Source organism: Dermochelys coriacea, chromosome 7, assembly GCF_009764565.3.
Source record: "Dermochelys coriacea isolate rDerCor1 chromosome 7, rDerCor1.pri.v4, whole genome shotgun sequence".
Taxonomy (NCBI): Eukaryota; Metazoa; Chordata; order Testudines; family Dermochelyidae; genus Dermochelys; species Dermochelys coriacea.
The window spans coordinates 44,689,164-44,715,107 of NC_050074.1; the positions used below are offsets into that span (position 1 = coordinate 44,689,164).

Below are 25,944 nucleotides of genomic sequence, written 5' to 3' on the forward strand. Positions count from 1 at the left end.
CCTGTAGTGTGGGGCCCAAAACTGGACACAGTACTCCAGATGAGGCCTCACCAGTGTCGAATAGAGGGGAACGATCACGTCCCTCGATCTGCTCGCTATGCCCCTACTTATACATCCCAAAATGCCATTGGCCTTCTTGGCAACAAGGGCACACTGCTGACTCATATCCAGCTTCTCGTCCACTGTCACCCCTAGGTCCTTTTCCGCAGAACTGGAGAAAGGACCCCTGTCCGAAGCCACGGTTGGCAAAGTGAGGGGGGAGAGGAGGGGTCCTGAGCCTCATGCTCTGTCACAGGTCCAAGAGACCTCTCCACTCTGTGCCATTCTGGCCATGAGCCTGAGGCAATGCAAAACTTTGTGGCGCGCCTGCTTTGGCCAGGCAGCAAACACACCGGACCGTGACTGTCAGGGACAGGCACTGTGAGCCTGGAGACAAGGTGCTGAAAGCCTGGGAAACCAGGCATTCCTGTTGGGAGGGGGGGCTTTCGCCCTCAAAATGTTGTTTTTCTGACGTTCCTGGCCAAACGCGAGGTGGTTCGTTTTTTTTTTTTTAAACCAAGGAGAAAAGAAAAGGGAAACAAGCTAAGTAGCTGCTAACAAGGAAACTAAGTAACTGACTGTAACTAATTAACTACAAAAGTTAGCTGCTTGCTCCTAGCCAAGGGTGGTAGAGAAGGAACTGAGTGGGGGTTGGTCACACAGCATCAGTTAACTGCCTGCAAGGCAGGGACCACGCATGTGCGACCCAACTGGGCACTGCTACCAAAAGTCTCCGACTACGAGCACATGGGCGCACGAACACCTAAAGTGGAGCACCCACAGGGACACACATCTCGAAGAAGATTGTTCAGGAACAAGTGCCCCCAGCACTTTACAGCTACAGGTTGCATCTGCTGTGATATATCAATGCCTTAAGGCCGCATGAAAGAAGGCAAAGAAGCCCAAAATATGGCACTGCAAATCTTAACCTGTCTCATGGGCATCCTCTCTCTTAGCCAAAGATGGAAACAAAGACCTGACGCTGAAAGGATATTGCTTGCGTTTTTGTAAGGCTTCTGGGTAGTAAGTTTGTTTTATTTCATTAATGTTTGCACTATCAATTAATGTTATATCTGTTCACTGAAATTTTTCAGTAAGACGTAGTCCTGTACTACCCAATGCTGAGGATGTTGAAGAACTGAACTTGCAATGCTCTAATTCCATCATCTGCAGAAAGCATGCACCCAAGTGTGAACATCCATTATACATTCTTTTTATTTAATTAGAAGCTTCTCCACAGAGTTTTTATTAATCAGCAAGGATGGGAAATAAAAACCCAAGAAAAGTAAAACAATGAGATTTTCATAATGTGACTTCACTCAACCCTGGCAATGGTTCTTTAAGCATCACAGCTTGTCAGATACCACAGTTTAATACAGGCCAGTAAAAAGATTTGTAGGAATTGAAAACAGTACATTAAAACTATAGAAACAGAATCATAGAAGACTGGATTGGAAGAGACCTCAGGAGGTCATCTAGTCCAACCCCTGCTCAAAGCAGGACCAATGCCAACTAAATCGTCCCAGCCAGAGCTTTGTCAAGCCCGTCCTTAAAAACCTCTAAGGATGGAGAGTCCATCACCTCCCTAGGTAACCCATTCCAGTGCTTCACCAACCTCATAGTGAAATAGTGTTTCCTAATATCCAACCTAGACCCCCCCACACTGAAACTTGAGACCATTGCTCCTTATTCTATCATCTGCCACCAATGAGAACAGCCGAGCTCCATCCTCCCCCTTCAGGTAGTTGAAGGCTGCTATCAAATCCCCCCTCACTCTTCTCTTCTGCAGACTAAACAAGTCCAATTCCCTCAGCCTCTCCTCTTAAGTCATGTGCCCCAGCCCTCTAATAATTTTCGTTGCCCTCTGCACCCTCAGCAAGTTCGCAGCGATCCATCTCAATAAAGATGTTGAGCAAAACCAGCCCCAGGACCGACACCTGGGGCACTCCGCTTGATACCGGCTGTGTACTAGACATAGAGACATTGATCACTGCCCGTTGAGCCTGAATCTAGCCAGCTTTCTATCCACCTTGCAATCCATTCATCCAATCCATACTTTTTTAACTTGCTGGCAAGAATACTGTGGAAGACCGTATCAAAAGCTTTGCTAAAGTCCAGATATATCACATCCACTGCTTTCCCCATATCTACAAAGCCAGTTATCTCATCATAGAAGGCAATCAGGTTGGTCAGCCATGACTTGTCCTTGGTGAATCCATGTTGACTGCTCTTGATCACCTTCTCCTCCAACTGCTTCAAAATGGTTTCCTTGAAGACATGCTCCATGATTTTTCTAGGGACTGAGGTGAGTCTGTAGTTCCCTGGGTTCTCCTTCTTCCCTTTTTTAAAGATGAGCACTATATTTGCCTTTTTTCAATCGTCCGGGACCTAGCTCGATCGGAGACGTTTGTGTAAGTATTGCAAGAAAGGTCTGCCACACATTGCATAGTTATCTGCTAATATATTGACAGTTCTAGTGCTGTACAAAACTTTTAGAGGTCTTTGTTCCTTTAATGCACACGTTTTGAAGATGCACGTTTTCCACAAAGAAAGATAAAGCTGCTACGATCAAATCTAGTTTGAAAACAGAAGACTCCACCAAGTTATTATAGGTGACACAAGGAGTGATATCTACAGTTACAGATACCTGACACTTTCCATTATCAGACCCCTGTTTTCAGCTGCTTATAACCAACACTGTCAAATTTTAATCATTTGTGCTGAAATTTCCATGGTGTCTGCCTGCCTCAGGCTGAATTTTTTGAAAGTTTCAGCCATTCCAGAGCATAAGGTTAGGGAAACATGTTCTGTTCTCGAAGAAGAAACAGAAATTCCATCATGTGGCATCATGCTGACACCTACAAAGGTCATCAGCAGGGTTGGAACCTTTAGATCCATTGCACTGAGCTAACAGAGTAACTGAGAGCAGTAGTAGACTGTCATCCACTAAGTGGAGCAACACTAGAGGAGGGGCATAAGACTCCCACTGTACCATTCTACAGTAATCAAACATTGCACTATCACTCCTATTCAGTGTAGTGTTTTTGGCTATTCCTGTAGAATACAGCAGCGGTTTATTTGAAGGGCAAGGTACAGTATATATTCACATCTGATTATGCAGGACATTATCTGTTAATGGGAGTACTAGCTCCATGCAGCTAGATGAAAATTCACGCCAAGAGGGGATACGACAGCAAGTAGGAAAAAAAAAAATGTAAAAGGGAAGTATGAGCTGATGCCAAAATTAGACATAGTTACTAATTTGAAAACCAAGGAGGTCAGAACAGAAAAAACATATGACATATGAGTAATTCAGGAAGAATTTACTTACATAAAGAATGACTGGATAATAGAATGAATACAGCGCTCAGCAATGAGAGCAATGTGACAGACCATAGGGAAAATGTGGAAAAGAAAATGGTACAACATTACACAGATTTAGCTGGGAGTAAAATGAGACAAGTAGTTTGGATTTGGGAAGTCCGTAAAATCATAGATCTTAGCCTCCTCCAGGATACTAGGCAAGGGTGCCTGTTATTTCCATTATTTTTTGATTTGGCTCGAGTCCCTGGAAGTAGCTATATGAGCTCATCTAGATACCTGAGGCATATAACTGATTCCATGGAATATAAATTGATGTTCTATGCAGATGATGCTCTTTGGTATATATTCAAACCAGAAACCACTATTCCAGCTCTCCTATTACTAATTTAAAAATTCAGAGCAGTATCTAGTATTAATTAAATTGGGAAAAACTGAAACTATTGGAAATCTCCTGGTTATCATGTAGGGCTTTTTCTCAATGGAATTTCCATAGGCAAACTGATGCAATCAAGTACCTGAATATAAAAGTACCAAGAAACATTAATGAACTATTTTATTTTATATAACTAGTGACACAAATAGGTGGCATCCTCTCTCCCTGAGCCTGTGGGGAAGGGTTAATACAATAAAAATGAATATTCTCTGCCTAGGCTCGTCTGTATTCTAAATAGCCTACCTGTAAATATCCTTCCATCTTATTCTAGACAATTTAACAACATTATGAGAGCTTTTCTGTGGGGTCCAGGTCAATGCCTATGACTACCATTTAAAAAACTCCAGCTACCTTTAGTCTGGGTAGGGATGGGCTTCCAGACCTGTAAAATTACTATTATGCTTTTATTGTGTCAGATGCCAAAGCATGCTAACCCCAGTATACTCGCATGGGTGGAAACTGAATGGGTATTGATTAGGGCTGTCGATTAATCGCAGTTAACTCACACAATTAACTCAGAAAAATTAATCGCTATTAAAAAAATAAATTACAATTGATCACAGTTTTAATCGCATGGTTAAATAATAGAATACCAATTGAAATTTACTGAATATTTTTGGATGTTTTTATACATTTTCAAATATATTGATTTCAGTTACAACACAGAATACAAAGTGTACAGTGCTCACTTTATATTTTCTTATTATAAATATTTGCACTGTAAAAATGATAGATAGTATTTTTCAACTAACCTCATACAAGTACTGTAGTGCAATCTCTTTATTGTGAAAATGCAACTTACAGATGTAGATTTATTTTTTTTGGTTACATAACTGCACTCAAAAACAAAACAATGTCACCTGAAAGTGAGAACAGGTGTTCACATGGCACTGTATGCATCCGATGAAGTGAGCTGTAGCTCACGAAAGCTTATGCTCAAATAAATTTGTTAGTCTCTAAGGTGCCACAAGTACTCCTTTTCTTTTTGTATTCTGTGTTGTAACTGAAATCAATATATTTAAAAATATAAAAAATACCCAAAAATATCTAAATAAATTGTATTCTATTATTGCTTAACCACACAATTAATCGCAATTAATTTTTTTAATTGCTTGACAGCCCTAGTATTGATGCTTCCAGTTCCCTCTGGGGGTCTGCTCCATTCATCTTTTGTCCAATGGAGAAAAATAAGGTGCCTGCTGTGGAGGCTACATGAAGGGTCTGGGCCATCCTAGCTAAGGGGTACCAATTTCATCTTCACCATTTTGCAAGAGCATCTATCTGGGGTAACCCAAACTTGCAAATTGGGAAAAAAACTATAATTTAGAAGAACTGGCTGAGCTGGCATCATATGGACTTTCCAATTAGTCATCAATGAGGGCTGTGTATCTTTTCTAACACTTAAACTAGTGGTTCTCAACCACAATTACGCAGATGTCTTCTTGGGGTACATCAACTCATCTAGATATTTGACTAGTTTTACAACAGGCTACACAAAAAGCACTAGCGAAGTCAGTACAAACTAAAAATTTAAACAATGACTTGTTTATACTGCTCTATATACCATACACTGAAATGTAAGTACAATATTTACATTCCAATTGATTTATTTTATTATATGCTAAAATATGAGAAAGTAAGCAATTTTTTTTAGTCATAGCATGCTGTGACACTTTTGTATTTTTGTGTCTGATTTTGTAAGCAAGCAGTTTTTAAGGGAGGTGAAACTTGGAGCATGCAAGACTATTCAAACTCCTGAAAGGGGTACAGTAGTCTGGAAAGGTTGAGAGCCATGGACTTAAGCAACTAGATGATCTGCCAATCTCAAAAGAATGGCAATACTTGATAATAACTAAAACACTTGATAATGCATCAATTTGGTCCAGATGCCCTAGGACTTCCAGAGGCCTTAGATCTACTGGGAACTTTGGAAATACTTCATAAACTCCATAGGCCCATGTCCACTAAGTAGGCTTTACTAAGGAAGAGGACCTCCATTGGTCTGGAGTTTTTTGTGAGAGCACGGGAAGGGGAGTTATGACAGTCCTTAAAAGAACCCCAGTGGCAGAGGATATTACAGAATGTTAAAAATGTTTCTGTGGATCTCAGGCTACAAATGACACAGCAAAAGATTCTATTCAAAATGTATTGGACGCCACAGATACTGTACAAGATGGGGGCCTTGTCTTCTGATATTTGTTGGCGCTGTAATAAAGAAAAAGGAAGCCTGATGTAAATGTTATGGGACTGTCCAGTAGCCAGGCAGCTATGGAAAGAGGTGGACACAAGAATGGAAACAGCACTTGGCTTGAGCAACCAAACCTCAGCCGAAAATTATATCCTAAGGTATATACCTGCTATGCTGAGTTTAACTCCACCACAAAGATGTTGGTTCTTGAAAGCTCCAATGATTACTAAGCATATAATTTTACAAAAATGAAGAAGTAGGCTTATGCCCAGAACAGAGCAGAGCAATTCGACCTGAGTTAGCAGCAAAAAAAAAAAAAAAAAAAAAAGATAGCTTATCAATGTCAAGAGCAATGATATGAATTCAAAGAAATTTGGACCTCCATTTCTTGATATATCTGAATAAGGAATGCTGAGATAGGTGGAATGGAAGCTTAGAATTATTTGAGCTGACTTCTCACTTCTTCCCCCATCTCTTCCCCCTCCTGCCAATTTGTGCATGTCATTTTGTTTATTATTGTTACCCTACCTTAACAAGTTATGTCTGAGTAATATTCTCTAATTTTGTATTGCCAAAGTTGCAAAGATGCATAATTGCAAAATATTGTTTGATAATCTGTGAAATGTGCAGTATTTGCTGGCATACAAACTGAGTGATTTACCTGTTTGTATCTTTACTGTTTGCCTCTTTATGAAAATTAATAAATTAATCACACAAAAAGTAAGTCACAAATCTTGATGAACTATATGCTTTACTTCTACATCATCATTATAATGAGTAACTGGTATGTAAAATGTATTTGAAAATAATGGTTTGACACCTTGGCACGTATTGCATTTCAAAAATAATATTAAAAAAAGAAACGAGACAACATGAAAGATATCACAGTTAAGCATATGAAAGTGAATGAACTTAGATGGCAAAGATAACATGGAAGCATGCAGTAGAGATAAAAAGGTAGAGCCAATGACTATTCACTAGGGCTGTTTAAAATTATTCAGTTTCTTGGTTGTTTGGGAAGGATTTTATCCAACTTACAAGGTAGAGCCATTTTTCCTGAAGTCACTAAGAATCAACATTAACGCTCCTATAGGAAGATGTCCCAGCGCCTTTTACGGATGGCCATTTTAGAATGACAGATGCTGAGGAATTAAGACATTCACTGAGTAAGCGACCATGGGAGGAAGTATTAAATCCGCTAGTGCAGGAAGAGTTCCAAACCTACTTAGCAAAAAGAAAAGGAGTACTTGTGGCACCTTAGAGACTAACAAATTTATTAGAGCATAAGCTTTCATGAGCTACAGCTCACTTCATCGGATGCATTTGGTGGAAAAAGCAGAGGAGAGATTTATATACACACACACACACAGAGAACATGAAACAATGGGTTTATCATACACACTGTAAGTTAGCTTTTCCAACAAGATAAGGTCAGGTCAAGTGTGCTCAGACCAGAAAAGCATCGGTTTAGGAAGAGAACAGGCTACTGTCCCTTTGGTTAGAATGTACTACAATTATACCACTACTGTTTGTGAGTTTGCTATACCATTAGCTTCCAAATTTCACAAACTGTTAAACACAAATTGAAAATTAAGATTACTATTGGAAAATGTTTTACTGACCAGTGTTCCCCTTAAGACATGTAGAGGGTGTGTGGGTATACACACCCATCCATCCACATCTATACCCATACAAATTATAATTTAAAAAGGATAAGAGGACTATTTGTTAGAGTGGAAGCATGAAGCTTTGAGACTAATTTTGCACATCTGATTACATAAGTTCAGTCTTCCAAATAGGCACACCTGAAACACTCAGTCATATCCAGATGTATTGTTCTAAGTTACAGCCACTAATTTAATACATTTGCAGGCTGTGCTATTTAAACACATCCATAACATTTCTAGGCTTGGAAGGATTAGATGTTTACTGGTAAATATCTATTTCATTGTACACACAAAGTGAAGAAAAAATATTTCACCAATAACCAAAATTTAGATCCAGAAAGGAAGATCTTAAGAGTTTAACGACACTTACTTTGTATATTTTGACATGTGATGTTGAAATATTTGTTTTTATGGTCATAACTTTAACTTTTTGAATCTCAACATCTACACTCATTAAATAATTATTGTGTGACCCCCTCGATAATTTATCCTTACTTTAAAAATTTAAATAGATAACAGAAAAAATGCTTACAAAAAAGCATCGGGATTAGCTGTTGAAATTATTAAAAATAATTGAATACTGCAAAGCCTATTTATTTCAAAAACCAAGATTCTGCTGACAGACCAAAGGCACCAGGACTCATTCTGGAATACGTATACACTATATTTGTTTGTTTGTTTTTTTTTAAAAATAAGTAAGTATTTGACTCATATGGCTGCAAAAATCACATCTGAAGAGGTATAGCATACTTCCTCTGCCATCAGTGATAATCTTACCTTTTGCCATGATCATCATCATACTCTCACATCTTCACAGTTTTAAAAATCCCTCACTCAAGACCATGTCTCCCTATGTCCCATAGTGTGTAAAACTTTCCTCACAGTAAAAAGAGTTTCACGGAAGGGCCTAGAGCAAGCTTCGGAAGCATCAGACAAAAAGCAGGGCTTTCAGAAAGTAAAAATCAGCAGAAAATACGGCTGTACATTCTAAATTCCATCTCAGCCTTATCTAGTGTAACTCCTGCACTGCAGTAATATCACATACTTCAAAACTGAGATGCTAACATGCCTAAACAAAGGCCAATATTTGAGCTTAAGAAAAAAAAGTCTATTTAAGATACTGAATTTTCCTTATTTTCATATGTATGAAGTTATATTTACAAACTTAGCTTAAAACCCACAATTTTGTTCACCACCACCCTTTTTAATGCACAAATATAGATAAATATCTAAGCAGTTTCCAAATGCCAATGTGGTATCAATTGTTCAGCATTTGCTCTTCAAAGAATTTACTATACATAGTCTTCCTAGAATCTGGAAAATACCACCAAATATATCATATAATGAAATACATATGCTAGTAAAATCATGTCAGTAATGTAAGGGAATTATATCCCATCAATATGCTTCCTTTGTACTGAGAAGAAATTATGACAGTGTGATCAACTCTGTGAAAAATAAATTATAGGATTAAAGATTTCAGATCACATGTTCCAAGAAGATGGAAATATGTTCTATAGGCCTCATCCTGTCATACGCACAGACTCCTGTGCCCAAAGTGAGCCCCACTGATTCAAGCGGCCTCTGCATAGGCATAAGCATCTATCCATATGGAGTCATTTGCAGGATCCAGACCTTGGTAATGAAGTTAGGCTTATTGGCCTGTAATTGCCAGAGTCACCTGCCTTTTTTTTTAAAAACTGGTGTCATATTAGCTATCCTCCAATCAACTGGAACTGAAGCTGATTCAAGTGATAGGTTACATAACACAGCTAGTAGTTCTGCAATTTCATATCTGACTTCCTTCAGAATTGCTGGTGAATACCATCTGGTCCTGGTGACTTATTACTGTTTAATTTACCAGTTTGTTCCAAAACCTCCTCTACTGACACCTCAATCTGGGATAGTGCCTCAGATTTGTCACCGAATTCCTCAGGTATGGGAATCTCCCTCACATCCTCTGCAGTGAAGACAGATGCAAATAATGCATTTAGCTTCTCCGCAAAGGCCTTGTCTTCCTTGAGTGCTCCTTCAGCATCTCGATCGTCCAATGGCCCCCACTGTTTATCAGGCTGCCTGCTTCTGATGTACTTAATTTTTTTGCTGTTAGTTTTTGAGTAGTTCACTAGTTGCTCTTCAAAATTCTTTTTGGGCTGACTAATTATACTTTTATATTTGACTTGCCAGAGTTTATGCTCCTTTATTATTCTCAGTAGGAGTTGACTTCCAATTTGTAAAGGATGCGTTTTTGCCTCTAATCTCCTTTTTAACTCTGTTTAGCCTTGGTGGCATTTTTTTGGTCCTCTTAATATTTTTTAATTTGGGATATAGATTTAATTTGAGCCTCTATAATGGTATTTTTAAAATGTTTCCATGTAGTTTGCAGACATTTCACTCATGACTGTTCCTTTTAATTTCAATTTAATTAGCTTCCTCATTTTGTGTACTTCTCCTTTTTCAAGTAAATACTACTGTGGAGGGTTTCTTTGGTCTCCACCCCCCCCTCGAAGGATGTTAAAATTAACTGCATTATGGTCACTATTACTGAGCGGTTCAGCTATATGTACCTCTTGGACCAGATCCTGTGTGCCATTTAGGACTAAATCAAGAATTGTATCTCCACTTGTGGGTTCCAGGACTAGCTGTTCCAAGAAATAGTCGTTAATGGCGTCTAGAAATTTTATCTCTACAACCGGTCCTGAGGTACCCAGTCAATATGGTGACAGTTCGAAATCTCCCATTATTACTGAGTTTTCTATTTTTATAGCCTCTCTAAGCTCCCCGAGAATTTTAAAACCACCATCATCCTCGTCAGGTGGTTCGGTAGTATATTTCTACTACTATGCTCTTATTATTCAAACACTGAATTTCTATCCATACAGATTCTATGGTACAGTTTGATTCATTTAAGATTTTTACTACATTTAACTCTACCCTTTCTCTCACAGATAGTGCCACTCCTTCACCAGCACAACTTCCGCTGTCATTCCTGTATTTTTTGTACCCAGATATTACCGTGTTCCATTGATTAACATTGTTCCACCAAATTTCTGTGATGTCTATCAATATCCTTATTAATACCAGGCACTCAAATTCACCCATCTTAATATTTAGACTTCCAGCATTTTTACACAGGCACTTATGAAATTTATCATTAATATTTATTTGTCTGCTTTCATGTGATGTAATTGAATGGGATTCTCTTTTAGACTGTTTATCTTCAATTCCTACCTGTACTTTATCAAATTCTACCCTCTCCTTTATGCTAGAATATAGAAAATCCCCATTAATAGATCCTCCACTCAGGGATGTGTCTGTCTGAACCATGTGCTCATCTGCACCTGTTGGCTTTTCCCCAGTCCTTAGTTTAAAAAATCCTCTACAACCTTTTTAATTTTACATGCCGGCAATCAGGTTACATTTTGATTTAGGTGGAGCCCATCCTTCCTTTATAGCCAACGTCCCTAAAGTCTGGTTCAACTAGCTGATCTCTTATAAAGGATGCAGCAATTTTATTCCCCCCCCCACTCCCAGGATCAGAAGGGAAGTCATTTTTAGATCAAGCTCTGTTTTGTGTCCACCACCTTGATGCAATGTCATGCCAGTTTGATCTCAAGTAGTCTGTTGCAAAGAGTAGTCAGAAGATAGAAGAGTCATGTATAACTTAACACGCAATCACTCATTTCTTCTTATATCCATCACTTGTGCTAACCTGCTTCTCCTCTCTCAAGGAGGCTGTCAGAAGAGGTATCTGGCATTACATGTTCTATTTTTGTTTACATTACCTCTACTTTGGTCAGTATACAATGATTAATAAAGTAGCAGGACTTTGTAGCACAAACATTTATTGATTTAGGTGAAAGGCAAAATGACGCAGGAAGTACTGAAGTATAATGCCTAAGTGTATCCGCAGTGTTGGTAAGGAATAATTGACAATAGCCCTTGAAGGGATATCTCAGTAACAAAGTTAAAGGATTCTGCAGACAGCCTTTTTTAAAAAAACAAAATTTTTAGTATAGTCATGCAGCAGTGCTGGAAAAGATTAAGCAGCTTCCCTTTTTAGTGGGTGAAGTTATTGTTCTTAAATCAGGAAATCAAAAGCTACTTACAAGAAAAACAAAAACTGCAGTTTTAAAGTTTGATTTTGTAAATTTTTTGAGAGGTGGGTTGAGCACAAGGATAAGGGGAGGAAGGAAACTATAAGCTCTCAAAATCATAACAAAATTTATCTGCAGAAATATCTTGTTTTTAAACCACTCTAGCTTGCCTGAGACAAAACACAGCCCTTATATATAAAGAAGGCTGAACATATCTCAGTTTTAATGCTTGCAACAAACTGGAGTTATAAGAAAGTGTTTTAAAAAACAAAAACAGATTCTACCTTTAAAAGAGAGTATTATCCAAAAATAGCATTTATGGATAAGAAGTCATCAAACTGATGTGCAAGTGCAATGTTATGGAAACTACGGCTCCGTGTTCAAGCTATTTACAATCGCTTAAAATAATAAATCAAACCACCTCCAGAATCATTAACCTCTTTTCAACAACCATACCTGCTATGCTTTACAGACCATTTCACATCAATTTTAAAGCTAGACAACCTATGGAATTTAAATCAGTGCTTGGGCTCTTCGCAAGGAAAAAGGTGTTTATCTCATCCTCTTACAGTCCAACCTGTAATAGGAGAACTATGGATTCTTAAAATGAAATATTCTTCATAACCCAATATATCAGGATACTGAAAATTGAGGCTGTTGAGCGTTTTTATTTTGAAACAAAAAAGGACAAGACCATAATTTTGATTATGTGTAGCAAATCCACTGATAAATCCACTCGTGTAGGTCCTGCCTTCACTATATTTATAACCATGTTGCAATTCACCTGTTCACAGTATGATTTTTATACGCATGGTAAGAACAGTGACAACCCTGAAGATCATGAGTGCAATCCTGTAACCACTGTAATCAAGGGGGTTTTGCTACTGATTTCAATGGGGCCAAGATTTATCCTAAGGTCCACTGTTCTGCTGAGGATCAGAACTGTCTCTCATCCACATGGCAACGCTAGAACATATTTTAACCAATTCCCATGATACAGCAGAATTTCTACTGTGGCTGAGATCACAGTGATGTGGCATGGAAGTCCTGAATTGTTTTAATGGACTATCCATTCTCAGACTGCGTCAACTAGTGTTTTTCTTAACTTCCACTCTTGCTAATCCCCATGCAGTTCCACCAGCAGTAGTGCTAGCATGGAAAGGCACCTGAGTGTTTTTAACCAAGATGTCTTCTAACCATGGTCACAGCAAGTATAGAAGACACTGTGGTTAAATACCATGCCAGTGCTCCCACAGTTCTTCCCACATGGTGCAATGGTGTAATATTTTTCTTAAAAGTTTCCCTGTCACAAGGCCTCACATTAAAACTTCACTATGCATCTACTTATGCTTCACTCCAGTATATGCAATTTTCACTGGATTAATACTTTTGGAATGCAGCGACTTTCATAGGTAGGTTATGCTGCTTTCCTTGGAAGTGTTGCTTCCCCCTCCTCCTCTGTCCAGTCGAGCAAAGAAGTCTCCACTGTCTCTGAGAAAGAAAGGAACCAAAGTGACTGCAACTCCTCTTAACATGGAGCGAAGAGCCAATCTTCCACACACAAGCATGCACACAACAATGGCCAGCACAACCAGTGGCCACTGAAACTGCAGGGCAGGAGAGGAGGTGGGGGAGAGAGGGCTGAGTAAAGAGAGGAGAGGTTCTGCCTCGTATGCCTGCTTCTTTTGCAGTGACACACTGCTTTTAATGTGTGAAAGGGCAGCAGGATTGGGGGGGTGGCAGGCCATCTGAAATTAGGGAAGATTATTAATAATCTAAAATTGTCTAGTTCATTTTAGTAAAGTGACAGCTAAGGGGTGATATGATAGATGTCTCTAAAATTATGAGCAATGTGAGGAAAAAAGTGTTATTTGCGGCTTCATATAAAACAAGAAGCAGGGGTCATTTAATTAAATTAACCGGCAGCAGGCTTAAAACAAAGTAGTAGTTCTTCACATAATGCACAGTCAACCTGTGGAACTCGATGCCAGGGGACATTGCAACGGCCAAAAACATAACTGGGGTCAAAAAAGATTGAGATAAGTTCATGGAGGATAGGTCCATTAGTGGATATTAGCCAACATGGTCAGGGACCCAGCCCCATGCTCTTGGTGTCCCTAAGTCTGACTGCCAAAAGCTGTGACTGGATGATAGGGGATGGACTACTTGATAAACTGACCTGTTCTTTGCACTCCCTCTAAAGTATCTGGCACCAGTCACTATGGGAAGACAGGCTACTGAACTAGAAGGGCCATTGGTCTGCTCCAGCATGGTCTTTCTTCTGTTCTTATTACAAAATATATTTTAGCAATTCTGCCACAAGCCAAATCGATTTATTCATATTTTTCTAAGACTAGACTTCGGTTGCTGCTAATGTTTTGTTTTCTTTTAAATGAAACATTATCCAGATGGTAACTGTATATTTAAGAGCAATTCTATTGAAGTTATTGCTTATATATTCCCCTTTCTCTAAGGCCATATTACTCATCCAGTTCTTTAATTGCACTTTTTATGGGGTAATCAGAAACAATACCAGCCTCATCAATAAAACAGACTTTCTGCAACTTAAGTTAATGCTGGGAGAAGATGACGACTCTGCAGCCTGAAATACAGCCAGACACCTTGTAAGGTGTAGGTAATGCTCATTAAATATCCTCTGAATTTTCTCATTGAAAAGGGAAATAGCTGGCTCACAATCTACGCAAAAGCTAAAAGTGTTAGAAAGAATATCAGTGAGCGGTGCTCACACAGATTTCAAGAGTGTCCTCTGAAGAGTTATTGTTAGGGCACTTTATTAGAATTTAGCTTCACCTGGTAATGACTAGAAACAGGGAGATCAGGTGGTAGGGAAGAGAGAAGATAGCTCTCCCCACAAAGCTTCAAAGAAAAACTAGTGTCTCCTCTCAAATATATTGTATAGGTAGGTAAACTAGGGAAGTCAAAACATCAACAATAATCATCAATGTTAAATGTAAGATGGTCTGACCTACCAGATTGTGAAGAGTTCCTGGTACATTAGTGGCATACTTCTGAGTTTTCAATACATTTCCATAATCAGCAGCATCAACGTTAGTTTTCCATACCATCACCTGCAGAATAAAAACCAACTGACTAAAATTAATCCTTTTAAAAACCTCAATTTACATATATACATTAATTTTGCTGGCAGTCTGGAAAAGTGTCAGCACACCCAGAGTTCTGAAAGGAAAGCTTTGCCAGCAAAGAGCAATATAATAGGGTTTGGCAACATCAGAAAGATGTTATTCAACAGACAAGTTGCAGAGGGCTTGTCTACATAAACATTTAGTTTGCTGCAAGCTGGAGCGTGAATCTATCTCATAACTAGTATGCCATGGATTAGCCTGTCTGTATGGATCCTACTGATGCGCATTAACAATATGTTAATGTGCTTTGATCTACTCCTCTCTGAAATGGGATTAGATCAACATGTGTTAACATGCATCAGTAACATCCACATGCTCAGTCAGTCCACAGCAGGCTAGTGAGAAGTAGAGTCACACCCAGCAAACTGCAAAATTGTTTGTGTGGACAAGCCCATCGTTTGAGTTCTCAAAAGATAATGGCCTTTTCTGACCTCCCTTGGGTCGAGTATCCCATGGAACTAGGATTCCTATTTAAGTTGGTACGTGTTTAAAATATTTAAGCTATTCAATAAATAATAGGACATTAAATATTTGTAGGATTTAACGTTTATGGAGTTTATTTTAGCAACTAATTAAATACAGAAGTATTTGTGGAGTAAAAAACTGTTCACAGTTTTATTTCCATGTTTTTAGAAATATTAATTGTATTTCACATTATACTTCCAGAGTTACAGAAACTGATCATGCAATTGTGAAACAGGAGCCAAAATAGAAAGACACCTTTGTATATTACCTGAAACCCTCAAAAGACTTATACCCAGGCTTAATTTTACACACACAATAACTCAATGCATAAAGTCAAGCATGTGTATAAAACTTTGCAGGATCAGGCTATAGGCATTATGTATTTAACTTCCATAAATAGCATTTTAATTCTAACCTTAGAGGAAATTTTTACTGAACGCATTCATAACAGAAGTGTGCAGAAGACTTTAAATATACACACAGTTTAAGAGTTATTTCTTCCTCCTTGCATTAAAGTTTTACACATGCACACATAAACACTCACAAATTCACCTCTGGGCTGATATTAAGTACAGAAAATTACAGTCAAAAGGGAGGATTTTTCAAAAAGGTATAAAACTGGGAGTTATACCAGAAAAGCTAGATGAGTAGGACCATTTGGAAAAAAGAAAAGATCAAGTATTACAATTTGGTTTCCCAGCTTACCAGTAGCAAGAGACATTTCTACACATGAGAAATGTCATCTCTGAGAAAAAAAGGACTAGCTGCCAGATACAACAGTGATTGCCTCATACGAAAAAAATATACAAATTCAAAACCAAATAAAGGAATCCAAGAAACCTTTGCAACTTAAAATTAAAGGGAAAAAACCACCACATATCCAGGTTACCACACAAGTCATCCAGTTATGTAATGGAGAGAAAAATAGTTAATACTGTCAACTTTCTTCATATTACTTTAAATTGGAAATTGAGATGTGTTAAAAAAGTCACTTACAGGCATCTCAAAAGTTATGAATGTTTTTTAATGATTATATAACAATATTTTCATATGGTTACTATTTTTGAAGTGCATCATTACTACAGCTTTCAACAACACCCCAGTTTCTTCAGAAAAATATCGATATTAGCAGAAAAGCCACACTACAGCCAACTTGCTATTTCTATTAATCTCTTTATAAACACACAGTTAGGTAATTATTTCAAAAGCAAAACTACAAATAAAACCTTAATAAAATTGCCCCTTATATTTAACAACGCAAGAAAAAAGGGGGCAAATAAGCAGATCAGTGTCTCAAAAGATGCTGTTTAAAGGCTAAAAAGAAAAAATATCTTATTGAAGTAGTAAAGTAACCTTTACAAAAAGACATGTTCCATTTCCTAGCAGTGCTTCAGGGGGCAGGGGGGAAATGGGAGGGGGGAGAAGAGGGGATGGGACAGAAACTATGTCATGAGTTGAGGGTAGAATATTTTTTTCCTTAAGAGGATAACATTGAAGAAAGCAAGTAAGGAAGAAAGCAAGCCAATTCAAAGGGATTCAGATACATGGGGCTTACATGTTGATATAAGCCTCATATAGACAACAGGGAGGAAAATAATCAGAAGCTATTATAAAGGAACATTAATAAGGAATATAGACCAACACAAAGAACATGAGAGAACGAAAACTTGCATATCAACTGTCACCTCGCCCCACCACACTTGCCTGCCTACTCAATCCCTCGAGTGGTCAGAGGAAAATGAGAGTGATATCCCACTGAAGGCAATAGCAAAACTTTAACAGAGCCAGAATTTCACCCTGCAAGCCTTCTCAAACTGTCTGAATAATAATCCTTCCTGTGCCTCAGTTTATCCATGAGGAATGGGTATAATATTGACCTACCTCTTGGCATGATGCTTAGTGTATAGAGAGCCCTTTACCTTGAGTAGAAAGGTGCTTTATAGTAAAGTGCCGATCGTCTGGGTACTCAAAAACTTCTCCTATATGTAGTAACTATATTCTTCTATTTCCTCTCATATCTTAATTCACCTTACAAAAGCTCCAGAGGAGATACTCCATCTATAATTTCATTCCCTAACTTAGACATACAACTTTCTCAATTTTAGCCAATTTTCAAATGCGATCATCTTAAAGGGTCATGCTAATTTATCCCCTTCTCCCCAAACTGCATAGTTCCATAAATACTTGATTTTTCTGCATCATAATTAGACACATTTTCTGTTCACTCAGTTACATCAAGAATCTAGAAAACAGAGTTTAGAGATGTCAGATTAGTCAGATACATCACACACCTGTTCATCTGACCCTCCAGAAGCAAAAAAGTCCCCAGTTCTTGAGAAGGCAACACAGGTAGCTGGCCCCTGTAAAACAAAAACATTTATAGATGAGAGCTACAATGCTGAGGTTCAAGAGTCTTCAGACAAAAAGTATTAGTATAATTTTAACTCAGTCAAAATCAAACACTTATTCCTCAATATAGATTGATAGGTGCTACTTTAGAGGTTACTAGAAGCTTCTCATTTACTTTTTAATTTAAGATACCCAGCTCCTCAATACCAAATAGCCAAGTGTAAAAAGAACTACAGTAGGTGTTTTAGAGAGAAGCGGTTAAGGACAATGTGTAAAATTTTCAAAAGTACTTAAATCAGTTTGAGCCAGATTTTCAAATGGTATTTAGTTACCCAAAGAGACTGCTTCTGAAAATCCCACTAGGCACTTATCTGCATCTTCAGGCACCTAAATGCCCCCAAAATCTGGCATCTAGGCCACTTTAAAAACATCACCCCTCTTCTTTTAAGGAGTAATCCACCCTTTGTACCTCTCTCTATACATTCAAAATAATGTTTAAGTGATTTTAAAATACAGATTTACAAAAGTCTGGAGTCCGAGGAGTCACCTAGTTTTTAGTCGCATACAAGTGAGAGACAAGGAAAGTTATCTTTCCTTGTCCTACGTGTAATGGACTTCACTTCTTTTTCTAACTTCAATTTTAAACTTCAGTCCACTTCCTTCTCCCCTTCATTTATTAAATCTGACTGAAGGAGGGACTATTTTTAAACCCTTCAGTCTGCTTTCATTTTAAAATGGTCAATCTCCTCTTTTTTTGTTGAACTGGTACTTCTAGTAGTAGCACTTGGAGCTAGTGACCAAAGGGGAGAGTCTATTCTACAGCTTCCAAATAATGGCGGGGAGGAGGGAAGAGAGGCAGGGGATGAAAGAGAAGATCATCAGCAACAGTAGGAAACCGTGAACATATACACGATTACGTTTTCAAAAGGTAGAAGACAGACAGTAATGCAACCCCAAACATTCAAAAATCATGAATCAGCAACTCCACCCCAGAAAAAGAAATAATGATTAACTTTAAAAGTGACTTTGAAAAAGCATATCTAACTATTTGGGACTCTATTTGCTTTCCGAGCCCTTAGAAGTCACTTTTTCAAGCTTCTCCTCCCAAACTACAAGAACTAGACGTTTTAAATAAAACGCCCACCAAGTTGAGATTCACACAATCATGTATCTGCAGGAGCTGGTGCTTTTAGAGACATCAAATATTGTGAGAACTGGTAATACTGGGATTGTAGCCCTCATCTGCTCAGATCAGTGAAGCACATAGAGCATACCAGAATATCAATCCAATTATCTTTTTATCAGGTTTTTTTCCCCCAAACAAGACAGAGAAACCTGTTAATGTAAAATGGACATGTCTCAACTGATCTGTCCCTCTTAAATGTAACCCAATCCTCATATATGTTACTGCATTTCTTCACTCCCTGCTACAAATGTGTAGTTGAAACTGGCATGAAGGAGGAGGCAGAAGGGATAAGTGTGGATGGAATGGAGAAAGGATGGATGATTAGGATTGTGCAGGCAGCCCGAGTTGGGGATAGCCCAGTGCTTCTCTGCCAAGATGTCAGCAGGTGAAGGGTATCCAATAATGCGATCTCAATTCTCCAGTGCACCAAGTTACTAGTACTACAGCATGATCTTGGTGCGCTAATGTCTCTGTGCTGAATCACCGGGATCTCCCTGTACTCCTCCCCCACACTTCATTGCAGAAACCCTATGTGACCCTAAAGCTCCAGTCAATCCACCATGCCAAAGTACCACTCATGCAGAGCTCCATCTCTCCTTTGGAGCCCACTTCTCCCATCCCCACTACCCGGCCTGCCTCCCAAGGCACTTTGTGCTGAGCAGAGCAAACAGAAGGGAGGCAGGCTGGCAGGCAGCGTCAGAAAAGAGCAGTAGCTGATAAATCTGAGCAGCTCCCTCAGCTAATATTTGCATAGTTCAGGTCAATATTCCAAAACGAGGAAATAACTTGTGTTTCATTTTCATTTTAAAAGTGCAACAGCAGCCTGTGTCAGATGTCATCAGAGCAATTTTCTAAATAGTCTAGTGAGAGGAACCCACAGAAGCCTGAGGAACACAGCACCTTTCAACAAGGGAGCATTTCTAAAATCAGTTTCCTCTGCAGAAGTCAGTAAATATTATACTAAAAGAGCTACAAAGAAAAAAGAGTCACTGTGTCAAACTTGGAAACTAAGTGTAATCATTAAAGAAAGAGGAAATTTTTGCTTTAAGTACAAATCTCATGTCTACAGTGTCCTGACCAGACCAAAATCCACATTGAGATTCAGACGGTGTTAAGTCTACCCATTATGAGTTGTGCAAGAATTTTCCCCCACAACACAGTGTAGGGAAATGCATAATGATTACCGCAGTTTTCCCTATCACCATGACGTTTATAGAGGCAGACAATGTCAGCATCCTTGAAGTCCAGTGGCACTGATTCTTGCTCCCAGATAATGTGGAAGAGCCATGTTAGATGCCTTGCAATATGGTAGTCACCCTGCTTACAGATCTCTGCTGGACTGACACCTGGTGCAGGTGCTTTTCCTTGTGACATCCCTGCTTGATTGCTGTTATTGTCTCATAAAATAGGGGACTAGGGCAAGCTCTGCTTGTAATGGGCATTGTGGAAGAGGATTAACTGCTTTCCTGGAAATGTTGGAAGCATGACTGAGAAGTAAACTTTAAAAAAAAAAAAAAAAAAAAAAACCTATCCATCCATTTGGAGCAAAGATGTGATCTTTTTATGGTGGTCGTCAACTTCATGAAAGCTTTTGACTCTGTAAATCATGAGGGACGCTGATGACTTTTGCTCATCTCTGGATGCCCTCCAATGTTCCTTTCTGTCATTTAGTCCTTCCATGATGAGATGAGAGCCAGAATAGTGGAAAATGGTAAGATATGTGTCACATTGCCTGGAGTGGCTCACAATCAGGTGCGCCATGTTCAGGGCAGACTGTCAAAAAGCAGGACAGATACCCCAAATTGATTGTATGTTCTAGAATTAGATTTCACTTATCTGGTAACAAATGTGAAATCCCAAAGTACTATAATAGTCTTATAATGGAGTCACAGACAGTCCCCTTGGACACTCCAGTCTATCTTGCCACCCAGGAAAGCTGGACTATGTGATAAATGATCACTTACACCAAAGATCACAATATTCAGGCTACTCCCAGTCCCAAGAGACCAGTCACTTACCCCAGGTCAATTTGTATCTTAGATCTCACACCAGAGACAACGCTTATAGCCAATCTTGTACTAAGCTAACTAAAGGTTTATTAACTAGGAAAAAGAAATGAGAGTTATTTACGTGTTAAAGCAAGCAAGCATATATACGCAAATGAGTTTCAGTCTGTAATTCAAAAGGTGACAGTTATAATCATCTCAATTCAAAATATCTTTCAGGGCTAAACCATACCAAGCTGTACAGGGTCTCTTTGCTTATGTTTAGGAATCTTTGCTCCTCATAGTCCAGACAGCATAGAAAAGATTCAGTTTCTCCTTGTCAGCGATTTTTATCCCCTCCACTCCAGAGCTAAAACTGGTAAGATGAGTTCATAGGTCTCTCCTTCCTGGATGGAGTTAGCAATGCAGTCAGTCAACAGAGCTTCCGTCTTTTGATGCTATACAATACCTCAGTTGCCTTCAATGGGACATCTGGTATGCAGGACAAGCACTTTACCTTAATTAATGCTTTTTGTTTGGCAAGTTACCCAATTACAGAGGTTTACAATGCAAACACTCAATATAACTTTATACCATGGGCTACAGAGGTTATAAGAGGTTATGCAGTGTCCTACAAGCATCATATAAAACACTAAACACACTCTTTTCAACTTAAGATCTATTATCTATTTTGATTACACTAACACACAAGTTTTCAGCTCTGCATTTGTAAGTGTTCAGTGAGGCCTGGGGCCTTGGTATGAGCTTGCACCTGATCTGCCAGTCACCATCAAACCCCTTTCCTGACACCAACAGCTCCAAAGAAGGTTGCGTGCTGGCTTCCACTCTTTTCTATCCTTTGTTTGGTTATGCTCATGGATGCATTTCATGACATTCAGGACTCTCTCCTCAGGCCCTATGCTACCAGCACTCCCAGCTATCTCCGAGACACCACTGACTTCCTGAGGAAACTACAATCCCTTGATGATCTTCCAGAAAACACCATCCTAGCCGCTATGGATGTAGAAGCCCTCTACACTAACATTCCACACAAAGATGGACTACAAGACATCAGGAATAGGATCCCCGATACCATCACGGCAAACCTGGTGGCTGAACTTTATGACTTTGTCCTCATCCACAACTACTTCAGATTTGGGGACAATTTATATCTTCAAGTCAGTGGGACTGCTATGGGTACCCACATGGCCCCTCAATATGCCAACTTTTTTATGGCTGATTTAGAACAACGCTTCCTCAGCTCTCATCCCATTATGCCCCTACTCTACGTGCATTACATTGATAACATCATCATCATCTGGACCTATGGGAAGGAGGCCCTTGAGGAATTCCACCAAGATTTCAACCATTTCCACCCTACCATCAACCTCAGCCTGGACCACACAAGAGATCCACTTCCTGGACACTACAGTGCTAATAAGCAATGGTCACATAAACACCACCCTATATCGGAAACCTACTGACCACTATACTTACCTACATGCCTCCAGCTTCCATCCAGGACACATCACACGATCCGTTGTCTACAGCCAAGCTCTAAGATACAACTGCATTTGTGACGATCCCTCAGACAGAGACAAACACCTACAGGATCTCTATCAAGCATTCTTAAAACTGCAATACCCACCTGGTGAAGTGAAGAAACAGACTGACAGAGCCAGAAGAGTACCAAGAAGTCACCTACTACAAGACAGACCCAACAAAGAAAGTAACAAAACGCCACTAGCTGCCACCTACAGTCCCTAACTAAAACCTCTCCAGCGCATCCAGGGGGGAGGGATAGCTCAGTGGTTTGAGCATTGGCCTGCTAAACCTAGGGTTGTGAGTTCAATCCTTGAGGGGGCCATTTAGGGATCTGGGGCAAAAATTGGGGATTGGTCCTGCTCTGAGCAGGGGATTGGACTAGATGACCTCCTGAGGTCCCTTCCAACCCTGATATTCTATGATTCTATGATCATCAAGGATCTACAACCAATCCCGAAGGACAACCTCTCACTCTCACAGACCTTGGGAGACAGGCCAGGCCTCGCTTACAGACAGCCCACCAACCTGAAACAAATACTCATCAGCAACTACACACCACACCACAGAAACACTAACCCAGGAACCAATCCCTGTAGCAAAACCCAGTGCCAACTCTGTCCACATATCTATTCAAGGGACTTCATCATAGGACCTAAATGCATCAGCCACACCATCCAGGGCTCATTCACCTGCACATCTACCAATGTTATATATGCCATCATGTGCCAGCAATGCCCCTCTGCCATGTACATTGGCCAAACCGGACAGTCGCTACGCAAAAGAATAAATGGACACAAATCTGACATCAGGAATCATAACATTCAAAAACCAGCAGGAGAACACTTCAATCTCTCTGGTCACTCAATAACAGATCTCAAGATGGCAATTCTTCAACAAAAAAACTTCAAAAACAGACTCCAACGTGAAGCTGCAGAACTGGAATTAATTTGCAAACTAGATACCATCAGATTAGGCCTGAATAAAGACGGGAATGGTTGGGTCATTGCAAAACCTAAACTTAAATTTCTCCAATACTAATTTCTCCCTACTGTTACTCACACCTTCTTGTCAACTGTCCGTAATGGGCCACTCTCTCACTACTTCAAAAGAGATTTCTCCTCCCTTGGTATCCTTCTGTTAATTGATTTATCTCGTTAGACTGACCTAACACTTGGTAAAGCAACCCACATCCTTTCATGTATTTATACCTGCTCCTGTATCTTTTACTTCATACATCCGATGAAGTGAGCTGTAGCTCACGAAAGCTTATGCCCAAATAAATTTGTTAGTCTCTAAGGTGCCACAAGGACTCTGCTTTTAAAAAAAAAAAAAAAAAAAAAAAAAGAGTGAAAGTTACCTCTGCTACTTGCTTTAGATTTAGAGTCTCTAGGAACACATAGACCAAGGGTAGTGACCACATATACATTCACAAGTACAAGGTACAGACTGTCTTATAAGTTTTATTAAAAGGTTACAATTAAAGTTATTACCCAAGTATATAGAAATTCTATACAAACCTATACACAAGTTACAAATATAGTTATGCTCACATCCTTAACAATAGTGTTTGGGTCTGATAGGTCGCTCATGGTTTGATCAACAGAAGAGGGATGGTTCCTGCTGGAGTCTCCCTTAGGGAACACAATTTTCCCATTATGGGCATCTCCTTCTTATAGTATGATTCTATACCTACATTCTGTACATGCCCATAAAAGGGTCAACCCTCTTTTCTCTTATTGCTTGGTGTTCCCTGGAAATTAAGAAAAGGAGTACTTGTGGCACCTTAGAGACTAACAAATTTATTTGAGCATAAGCTTTCGTGAGCTACAGCTCACTTCATCGGATGCATCCTCTTTTTTTTTTTTCGAATACAGACTAACATGGCTGCTATTCTGAAACCTGGAAATTGAGACCCCAATTTTCTATAGGCTGTGTAAATTCCCTTTAGTCTCATTGGCACTGACACACAACCTGTATTCTGTGGTTAAGACACATTTCGGAGACAGATGCACCTTTACAGTATTTTTATGATCTAATATTAATCTTCTGGGTAATTTTGCACATTACCACCACTTGGTACCTTTCCTCCCTCCACCACCATAATCTTCTGGCATCGGGTTTTTTTCAGTCATTGGCTTATGTCATCATTTCTTGTCTCCAAGGCCTAAAATAGCTAAGCTAAATCTTGCAGGCCTCGGCCTACCAATTCTTGCGTTTCAGCTTGTCTTACTAATGTCTAATACATGATTCTTCTAAATACTGATCCATCTTATACTTTTATAATCCTACAAATTAACTCTAACATACAATGATTATATATGACAAACGTTGATTAAATACAACATCACACAATAAATGAATAATAAACTAAAATCATTGGCTACACGGGTCTGTGTAGAATTTTTGCTACCCAGGGAGTATGCTATCACAGAATGCCACAATTGAGGAGATTATCCACCACATAGCCAAGTCCAGCTCTGCATTTGGAATGCTTTCATAACCCTATGGAATGATAGGGGCATCAAAACAAAGAGTAAGCAAAATGTCTACCAGGCAGGCATGCCTCAATGCTTCTGTATTGTGGGGAGATACGGATAACATATCAGGAGTCAACTCTTTTAGACTTTAAATAGTCTTAACTAGTCTTCCACTGAAGTAGTGGTTGAATAGAAGTGCAATACTATTCACACAGGTTTAAACATCTGGTTTAAAGTATTTTCACAAACATTTAAGTAGCACACAGTCTCAAAAGGATTAGGCAGACACTTATGTGCAATAAAGCAGAGTTAGGAAATACTTATCTAAGTACAGATGCAATAGACAAACTGTTCTATTAGGAATAAATAGTGGAGAATACCGGGAATGAAATATTATGACAGACACTAAACAATTACTTTGCAGCATGCTTCAATAAGTGTATATGGCTGAGCTTCTGTCTAAGTGTGATGACTGCAGATGACTAAGGCTTTTGGGAAAGTTAATTTAACAAGTAAAAATGTACATAGAGAACATAAAATGTATACTTTGACTGAAGTAGAGTTTGAGTAATCTTGCTATGTTACTTCAGGTCACACTACACCCAGACAGGCAGACAAGCAGCTTTTCATTATCCTTAATCAAGTTAAGGGGATGTGCTACTTTAATAGCACTGAACTTATTTTCCCAAAAATCAAGCCATGTTCCTTTACCCAGTTCCCCTTCTTCCTCTGATGTGCTTAGAAAACAACATACATTGAACCTTACAAATAAATATAGGCCAGATAAATTGCTGTTGTAAACCACTCAGCTCATCTGTTTGTTGTCAGACAACTGCTGCTACTTGCACCCACATTTCTTTGTGCATGCAAATACACAGGCACAAGATTATAACTGCACAAGTGGAGGCTATGAATGTCCTGAGATCCCAGGACATCTGTCCATCCATGGTTTTAAGGGGGCTAAATCTCCTGCTAACTCCTTCAGAGGACAAAGCCAATGACCCCATGGAAGGATTTGAAATGAG

General features: G+C 39.1%; 1 protein-coding gene across 7 annotated transcripts in view; it reads right to left on the reverse strand.

Annotated features, from left to right (window-relative positions):
- The window catches only part of POC1A (POC1 centriolar protein A), a 111,055-nt gene that overhangs the window by 33,853 nt on the left and 51,258 nt on the right, over positions 1-25,944 (reverse strand). For 5 of the 7 annotated variants that reach the window (XM_038411563.2, XM_038411564.2, XM_038411566.2 and 2 more), the window contains 2 exons: positions 17,669-17,737; positions 14,739-14,837 (listed from right to left, as the gene is read on the reverse strand). In XM_038411563.2, the coding sequence (XP_038267491.1) occupies positions 14,739-14,837; positions 17,669-17,737 (168 nt within the window). Of the gene's footprint in view, positions 1-10,885; positions 13,240-14,738; positions 14,838-17,668; positions 17,738-25,944 lie in introns of those variants that run through there. The other 2 variants (XM_038411568.2, XM_043518825.1) reach the window with 1 other exon arrangement.